General features: G+C 46.5%; 1 protein-coding gene across 1 annotated transcript in view; it reads left to right on the top strand.

Annotated features, from left to right (window-relative positions):
* The first annotated feature begins 238 nt into the window (after positions 1 to 238).
* The window catches only part of grin2aa (glutamate receptor, ionotropic, N-methyl D-aspartate 2A, a), a 99,888-nt gene continuing 91,147 nt past the window's right edge, over positions 239 to 8,979 (top strand). Inside the window, 2 exon segments of the mRNA XM_076983692.1 lie at positions 239 to 767; positions 2,528 to 2,935. Coding sequence (XP_076839807.1) covers positions 2,531 to 2,935 — 405 coding nt within the window. The 5' untranslated portion in view covers positions 239 to 767; positions 2,528 to 2,530.

Genomic DNA, 8,979 nt, shown 5'->3' with positions numbered 1-8,979 from the left:
CGAAATGCTTCAGACTGCTGACTTGCAAAGGCGAAGAAATTGCGTGGCAACATTTCAAAGCCCCACAAAATGAAACGAGGTAACGGCCTATTAGGTTATCCAAACCGCAAGGATTTTCAAGATTCTAACGAAATCTTATCATTAATTAAACTTCGCTGTCTCTTCTGATCTTAAGGAACGGACAAGTTTAGACATGTGACATGCGGGCTGTACAGTACTGAGACGGGTGACGGGGGCATCAGTTATTAGATCGATGACAAAATTAAGTTGCAATGTCTGGTTTGAAGTTTGCTGCATTTAAATGCAGTTGTTTTGCTCGTGCGGGGTGCCTTGCTGTAAAATAGGGTGTAATTCTCGTTTTCACCTTAAGGACGTGTAAGTGACGAAGACCCTCAGTTCTAAAGGAGCTGCGAGGAACGGCGCGCGGAGCACGGGCTACGCGGCTGTCCTGTAGTCCTGCAGTCCTGCAGTCCTGCAGCACAATTGCTTATTTCCATTCCATTTTTTTGCGGATTCTGTCACCAGCCTGTATGTGTTCTTTTTTCAGTTGTGTCGGAAGGAAGGATGCGAGATCAAGGAGCTAAGAGTCATGGATAAAGCTTGAAAACGCTAATGATTGGATTAATATGATTCATGGTTCTGGGTTTGAAGTTAAATGATTCATCGGTGGAAATAATTGTTCGTATTTGTTGCCTGCCAGGAGAGAGGGGGACTATTGCAATGTCAACTCATTCAACGATTCTGGAGCTTTGTGGAAGAGAGTCGCTGTGAGTACATCGCCCCTCTCACTGAAATACAGTTGCCTTTCCTAACGCCACAGCCACAGCGTTCCATTTTACGCATATAGTCTCCAAAGTGCAGGGCGTCTGAGAATACACCGAAACCCGCATAAGTGTGTGTCCCTAACACGCAAAATGCAACCTTACACTTCGTTTGAATGTAACGAGCACTGAATAAATCTTTTGCAGATCTTGAGCGCAAAGAATGGTGTTAATGACGCCTCCTGCGCCACGGGGATGCATCTTTACTAAAGATTACAGTACATCCGCCAACTCTCACCATATTCGATAGCGCATCGCTCCGAAGTCAACGCAGTAAAATGCATGTAATAAGTTAGCCGGTAGTACGTGGTGTGTAGGAGGTTCGCCAAGACACTCGTCTTCCGATTTACCTGTATGAAAACTCGTGTCATGATCATGTGAGCGCCAGATCTCAGAGGCTTGGAGGCTGTGTGTCCTGAGCGTTGCTCTGCAGACAAACACCCCACCAACGAGACAATGAACCGGGGCCGGTGTACCAAAGCCACATACATTTGTTGTATCATAGAATAACCACTGCGGGTTTGTAACTGACTTTACAAACACGGACGAAATACGAGCGTTGGCTTTTTTTTGTCTAGTTGTTGACAGGACTTCAAACACTTTTTTGTCTTGGTTTGCGGGTGAACTGAAAAAAAAGAGTTTTTATCATCTTCTTTGATACATAATATAAGCACCATTCCCAGTAGATCGCCATAGCTCAACTAGCCTACATACTATGACATTGAACGTACTAGAGTCTGCCCTAAAATGTAATGAGGCTGGTTGTTCCAACTGAGGACCGTGGACGCTTGCGACGTACCAACAGGGGGCGCAATTGTATAAAGCTGGTTTTCTGGGAATTAATGACATCAGAAAGAAAATCCGTTCTATCCTAATACAAGCACCGTCCCCAGAACTTGGACAGGTCCTAACAACACAATACCTTCGTTTGCTTAATATATTAAAACATAGTTTAAACAAAGTGTAGCAAGTAACCTTCCAATTTTGTGAAATCTCTGTTTTGAGGAATCTCATTATCATCACATCTTAATTTAAACTTAAATTCTCTGGTGCGCAGAAAAGAACACAAGGCAGATTTTCCCAGTGAGAACTGCTGGTGAACTTTCTAATATTTTATCAGTGCTGCTAAACCAATCCAGGCATTTCATGTACACAATACACGACTGCATACTGCACCGAAACCACCTGACCCAACCCTCCCTTTACATGCTTTTATTTATACTACACGATGCACCAAAAACATCTCATAGAAAGTCTCATTAATATTGCTTTGATAATCATCTAAATGGCAGTGTATTTCAATATATATTCGGTTATATCCACCTCGCTTTGCATCACCTGCTTGTGCACCTACACAAGTAGGCTGAGGTATGGTGTTAGCCAGAGGAGAACAGACCCCAACCCCCCCCCCCCGGTTCGTGCAGGAGGTCTCATGGTGTCATGACGTTCGCTCCTCTCTTCTCCTCCGCTCGCCCCCGTCGTGGACCTTTAGATGTTGCTCCTGAGTTTAAATTCAGGATGAGGCGAGGCATTAGAGCTAAGCACTTCAGAAGACTGCAGAACTCTTGCAGAAGCGTCGTTCTGTGAGACGTAAACGCCGCGCTAGGTTAGGCACCCTGCGCGGTCACGTGGGGGGGGGGGGGGGGGGGGATGGAGAGGACCACCGCTTTACTGACATTTGGCTGTCTCTGACCTTTTGCCAACAGGGAATGAAGCAGAGCACTATGGGGTTTTCCAGGTCGGCGCTCGTGACGCTCCCCGCCATCCTGGCCCTCGTGAGCCTGGCGCACACGGCAGAGAAGGTTCCCATCCTGAACATTGCTGTGATCCTGGGCCGCACGCGCTACATCTCGGACAGGGACATACGGGCCTTGTGGACCAAGGACGACCCCATCGACGTTAACGTGGTCACCCTGCTGGTCAACGAGACGGATCCCAAAAGCATCATCACTCATATGTGTGATCTCATGTCTGGGACCAAAATCCACGGCGTGGTGTTTGGGGACGGCACAGACCAGGAAGCCATCGCCCAGATCTTGGATTTTATTTCCTCCCAGACGCTGATACCCATCCTCGGAATCCACGGGGGCTCCTCAATGATTATGGCAGACAAGGTAAGGACGCGATCACCTGGTGACTTCACCTGGTGACATCACCTGGCCTGCCCAAACAATCTGAGTGATTAAATCTGCTTTATTATTATAGTGCAAAATGGAACCTGGAAAACTTTAAATTGTCTTTACATGTTTACCTCTACTATTGCTAAGATTTGTGTGGTTATCACTTTGGCAAAATCAACATTTGTGATAAAAAACCATGAATTTGAGACTGTTAATAGGAGACTGCAGTGAAAATGGTATTTCATTCCATGTTCAAAGGTCTAGTAGATATATTTGTATTTACATAATCTGACAGATGAGAACTAATTCATTGTCATCTAATATAACACACAACAATAATATCCACTATTATATTTTACAGTGTGTTTATCTGAAGCATAATATCTTCAGTGTGGTTGTTGTGGGCATCCCCCACGGTGGGGGGGCATGGCTGGAGCGTCAGGGGTGTGTTTGGTGTGTCGGTTCATCCTCCAAAATAATGGAACATGTGTAAACCCAAGCAGGGCGAGTGGCTCACCACTCTGTTGAATCATGGTGTCTCCTGCTACCTGCGACTGACTATTCCCCTGAACTGTAAAGGGTGGCCAACTGGGAGGGCTTGGCCACCGTTTGCGGAGCAGCACTCTGGAAAGACCCCGTTTCAGCTCAGGATTTACTGCTGAATAAACTCGGCTAAATTCGAGTGCGCTTCCCTGGTGTGTTCACAGGGGGCGCTGTTTAGAAACGGTCGAAGTCTGAAAACCACTCAAAGCATCGGCAGCACGGGGTTTAGTCCTTATCGATCCCTAATGAAGCCAGTTTATGAACGTGTTGGATGCGGGAGCATATGGTGCAGTCTGTAAGTTTTCGTCGTAGGGAATATTACATTTGTATGGATGAGTCATGGCCCTTTTAAAACATAATCTCTTCATTTCAGCAAGTGGACAAATTGATATATCTAAAAATGTCATGTTTAGCAAGTCTGAGACTGGAAGATATCCCTAGAGATACTCTGTCTGGTCAATAATGAAGTTTTCAGCTCTGTGTCTGGTGTCAGTTCCTGCTTGTTTCACTGGCTTTTGTTTTTGGGTTTGTCTTCCATACATGTACATTTATATTCAGCTTTGAGGTAAGTTTAGGTAAGGACAGGCCAGTGAAATCAGGACCTTGATAAACAGCATGGCTACATTATGGGGTGTCCTGCTGTAAGGAGACATACTGTCTTCAGTGTTCTGAGGCCTTGGATCTGTGTGGTGCTTCTGAGCCCTTCAGAACTGATTCTGAAGTTGCTGTCAGCAGTCACATAATTCCAAAAATAAATAAATATATATGCGAACCAGTTCCGCTGTGAACCATTAATCACCTGTGGTTGTGAGTCACAGATGAGGTGATATCTTTTGAATCATGACCACTTCATCTTATTTCTCTTCGCACTCACTCACTCATCACTACGTGACAGATAGTCTTCATCACAGCTGTCCAGGACACCACTGCAAGGCGTGTGTCAAATCTTTTGCAAACTCTGACCTGGGCTTCTTGTGCTGGAGGTCACCAGCACTTTGCATCGTATGGCAAAGCCTTCAAGGTAATGTGTATAGTATATATATTTTTTGGTATCTTTGAGATTTCAACTCTTTCATCTGAGATATCACACCTGACATGTTCAGAAGGTTTTCTTCATGACAGCAAGCATTCTGTGGCACAACAACACACATATTGCCAAGAATAAAAGCTGGAGCCAATTGTCCATTTCTTCTGGTTCCCTGATACAGACAGAGCACATCTAAAAAGTCCATGATGCACGTGTCTCATAGACGTAGATGTAATAACCTTTTACTTCATCTGATATTCGGTGCTTAGTCATTGTTTAATTTGAAGTACACCAACCACCCGCCACAACAATACAAAAAAAAAAAATACTGTCCACTAACTTACAGACGTCACTGTAGTGAAGAATAGAAATGTTCAGTTTTGTTGGACCCTGAATCAGGGCGTCATGCGTGTTACAGGACACATGGCGGGACAGGGCTGGCTGCACCTCCCACGTAACCTGACACGTAAAGGTCAAAGTGCAGGTGTGTACACAGGCAGGCCATCTTCAAGACAAAATGACAGAGTTATTGACATGAATCTTCTACATGATACAATGGACTGAGCACACATAATTGGCATTTGAAGCAAGTGCTGAGGTAATATACTATGAAAGAGATATTAGACCTTTCATATGTCCCCTGTGCCTCCTTTTACCTGTCTTTCATTGAGGAACACCCTTCTTCAGAAATTAAACACATTCAAAATGCATGCCGGTGTATAAAGCTTTGGAAATACAGTGTTGTTGTCAGTAAGTTCATAAACCCAATGAACCAAACCTTTTCAATCATACCCACACCATGTTATCATCATTTCTGTCTCTCTGGTGATTATTAAAAGAGAAGATTATTAAAATTTAAACTGTTTATTACTTATTCTAATCTTATTTTCCAGTTTTGATGAGCTCCAGCTTTCAGGCGTCAGACACACAGATATGTGTTATCAGAAACACATTTGTTAATGATTTATCCAAACATGTTGGGAAATCCATTAGTCGATAGAGGGGTTAATGTAGAGACAGACTGAAATGTTGGTCTGTAATGATATATCAGGACTACATTAGCCTTTGCCATTGTCAGACTCAAGCTGTAGTTTGCCTCCCACGGTAGGTTGAAATATCACAATAGGTTGAAAACCACTTGCATATGTCAATTCCAATCAATACCTGCGGCTATGTGGTCGAGAACTGAAAACTGGATATCTGTGGGTGAGATGTATGTGCTACGGCTGCAATATGCTACTGTACGGAAACACTTTGATTTTGCTTGATCATAACTAAAGAAGTAATCATCTTAGCTCGTCCTGTGTAGGGATATTTTAAGGATAATTTATTATAGGCAAAAGGAAAGTAATTTGTTCTAGTTTTTAAATCATATACATCATTTGGCCCAAAGGGTGTTCCTTTTCTGCAGTGCATTGTCGGCTGTAACTTTCTATGCTCTAACATTAATATGAGTTGAAATATATCAGTGGAAATCCACATATTTCTTTAGTTAAGCTCTAAATTAAAAACACAATTTTCATCATTTTTTTTTCCAGTAGAGATAATGTTAGCCCTGTGTGAGATTAAAGAGGAACTTGACCAATCAGATGTGACTTAGTATCCCGCCCCTCCTTTTAAAGGAGACTGGGGCACTTAAATTGGTTATGCTCTGTGTATCCTGAGATTCTGCAGATGGATCATCTCTGCTGTTTGGATTCAACTCTGTCTCTAAATCTGTGTGACAAATGGACTTTGCTGGGGCGTGGTGTATGGTGTGGTGTAAGGTGTATGGTGGGGTGGTGGTGTATGGTGTGGTGTAAGGTGTATGGTGTGGTGTAAGGTGTATGGTGGGGTGGTGGTGTATGGTGTGGTGTAAGGTGTATGGTGGGGTGGTGGTGTATGGTGTGGTGTAAGGTGTGGTGGTGTATGGTGTGGTGGTGGTGTATGGTGGGGTGGTGGTGTATGGTGTGGTGGTGGTGTATGGTGTGGTGTGAGGTGTGGTGGTGTATGGTGTATGGTGGTGGTGTATGGTGGGGTGGTGGTGTATGGTGTGGTGTAAGGTGTATGGTGGGGTGGTGGTGTATGGTGTGGTGTAAGGTGTATGGTGTGGTGTAAGGTGTATGGTGGGGTGGTGGTGTATGGTGTGGTGGTGGTGTATGGTGTGGTGTAAGGTGTATGGTGTGGTGTAAGATGTATGGTGGGGTGGTGGTGTATGGTGTGGTGTAAGGTGTATGGTGTGGTGTAAGGTGTATGGTGGGGTGGTGGTGTATGGTGGGGTGGTGGTGTATGGTGTGGTGTAAGGTGTATGGTGTGGTGTAAGGTGTATGGTGGGGTGGTGGTGTATGGTGTGGTGTAAGGTGTATGGTGTGGTGTAAGGTGTATGGTGTGGTGTAAGGTGTATGGTGGGGTGGTGGTGTATGGTGTGGTGTAAGGTGTATGGTGTGGTGTAAGGTGTATGGTGTGGTGTAAGGTGTATGGTGGGGTGGTGGTGTATGGTGTGGTGGTGGTGTATGATGTGGTGTATGGTGTGGTGTAAGGTGTATGGTGTGGTGTAAGGTGTATGGTGTGGTGTAAGGTGTATGGTGGGGTGGTGGTGTATGGTGTGGTGTAAGGTGTATGGTGTGGTGTAAGGTGTATGGTGTGGTGTAAGGTGTATGGTGGGGTGGTGGTGTATGGTGTGGTGTAAGGTGTATGGTGGGGTGGTGGTGTATGGTGTGGTGTAAGGTGTATGGTGGGGTGGTGGTGTATGGTGTGGTGTAAGGTGTATGGTGGGGTGGTGGTGTATGGTGTGGTGTAAGGTGTATGGTGTGGTGTAAGGTGTATGGTGGGGTGGTGGTGTATGGTGTGGTGTAAGGTGTATGGTGTGGTGTAAGGTGTATGGTGGGGTGGTGGTGTATGGTGTGGTGTAAGGTGTATGGTGGGGTGGTGGTGTATGGTGTGGTGTAAGGTGTATGGTGGGGTGGTGGTGTATGGTGTGGTGTAAGGTGTATGGTGGGGTGGTGGTGTATGGTGTGGTGTAAGGTGTGGTGGTGTATGGTGTGTGGTGTAAGGTGGCGTGGTGTATGGTGGGGGGTGTAAGGTGGGGTGGATTAAGTTGGGGTGGTGGTGTATGGTGGGGTTGTATAAGGTGGGGTGGTGTATGGTGTGTGGTGTAAGGCAGGGTGGTGTATGGTGGGGTGGTGGTGTATGGTGTGGGGTGTATGGTTGGATGGTGTAGTGTGGGGGTGTATGGTTGGGTGGTGTATGGTGGAGTGGTGTATGGTGTGGTGTAAGGTGAGGTGGTGTATGGTGGGGGTGTAAGGTGGGGAGTTGTATGGTGTGAGGTGGTGTATGGTGGGGTGGTGTAAGGTGGGGTGGTGGTGTATGGTGGGGTTGTGTATGATGGGGTGGTGTATGGTGTGTGGTGTATGGTGGGATGGTGTAGTGTGGGGGTGTATGGTTGGGTTGTGTATGGTGGAGTGGTGTATGGTGTGGTGTAAGGTGAGGTGGTGTATGGTGGGGTGGTGGTGTATGGTGGGGGTGTAAGGTGGGGTGGTGTATGGTGTGAGGTGGTGTATGGTGGGGTGGTGTAAGGTGGGGTGGTGGTGTATGGTGGGGTTGTGTATGATGGGGTGGTGTATGGTGTGTGGTGTATGGTGGGGGGTGTAAGGTGGGGTATTGTATGGTGGGTGTGTAAGGTGGGGTGGTGTATGGTGTGTGGTGTAAGGTGGGGTGGTGTATGGTGTGGGGTGGTGTATGGTGGGGTGGTGGTGTATGGTGGGGTGGTGTTTGGTGGTGTATGGTAAGGTGGTGTATGGTGGTGTAAGGTAGGGTGGCGTATGGTGGTGTATGGTAAGGTGGTGTAAGGTAGGGTGGTGTATATTGGGGTGGTGTATGGTAAGGTGGTGTAAGGTGGTGTAAGGTAGGGTGTTGTAAGGTGGTGTATGGTAGGGCGGTGTAAGGTGGTGTAAGGTAGGGTGGTGTATGGTGGTGTATGGTGGGGTGGTGTAAGGTGGTGTATGGTGGGGTGGTGTATGGTAGGATGGTGTATGGTGGGGTGGAGTAAGGTAGGGTGGTGTAAGGTGGGGTGGTGAATGTTGGCGTGGTGTAAGGTAGGGTGGTTTAAGGTGGTGTAAGGTGGGGTGGTGTAAGGTAGGGTGGTGTAAGTTGGTGTATGGTGGGCTGGTGTATGTTGGGGTGGTGTATGGTGGGGTGGAATAAGGTAGGGTGGTGTAAGGTGTAAGGTAGGGTGGTGTAAGGTGGTCTATGTTGGGGTGGTGTATGGTAAGGTGGTGTAAGGTAGGGTGGTGTATATTGGGGTGGTGTATGGTAAGGTGGTGTAAGGTGGTGTAAGGTGGTGTTAGGTAGTGTGGTGTAAGGTAGGGATGGTGTATGTTGGGGTGGTGTAAGGTGGTGTAAGGTAGGGTGGTGTAAGGTGGTGTATGGTGTGGTGATGTAGGGTGGGATGGTGTATGTTGGGGCGGTGTAAGGTAGGGTGGTGTAAGGT

Source organism: Brachyhypopomus gauderio, chromosome 2 (assembly GCF_052324685.1).
Source record: "Brachyhypopomus gauderio isolate BG-103 chromosome 2, BGAUD_0.2, whole genome shotgun sequence".
Lineage (NCBI taxonomy): Eukaryota > Metazoa > Chordata > Actinopteri > Gymnotiformes > Hypopomidae > Brachyhypopomus > Brachyhypopomus gauderio.
Note: the sequence above shows the minus strand (reverse complement) of the source record. Positions and strands in the feature narration are given on the sequence as shown.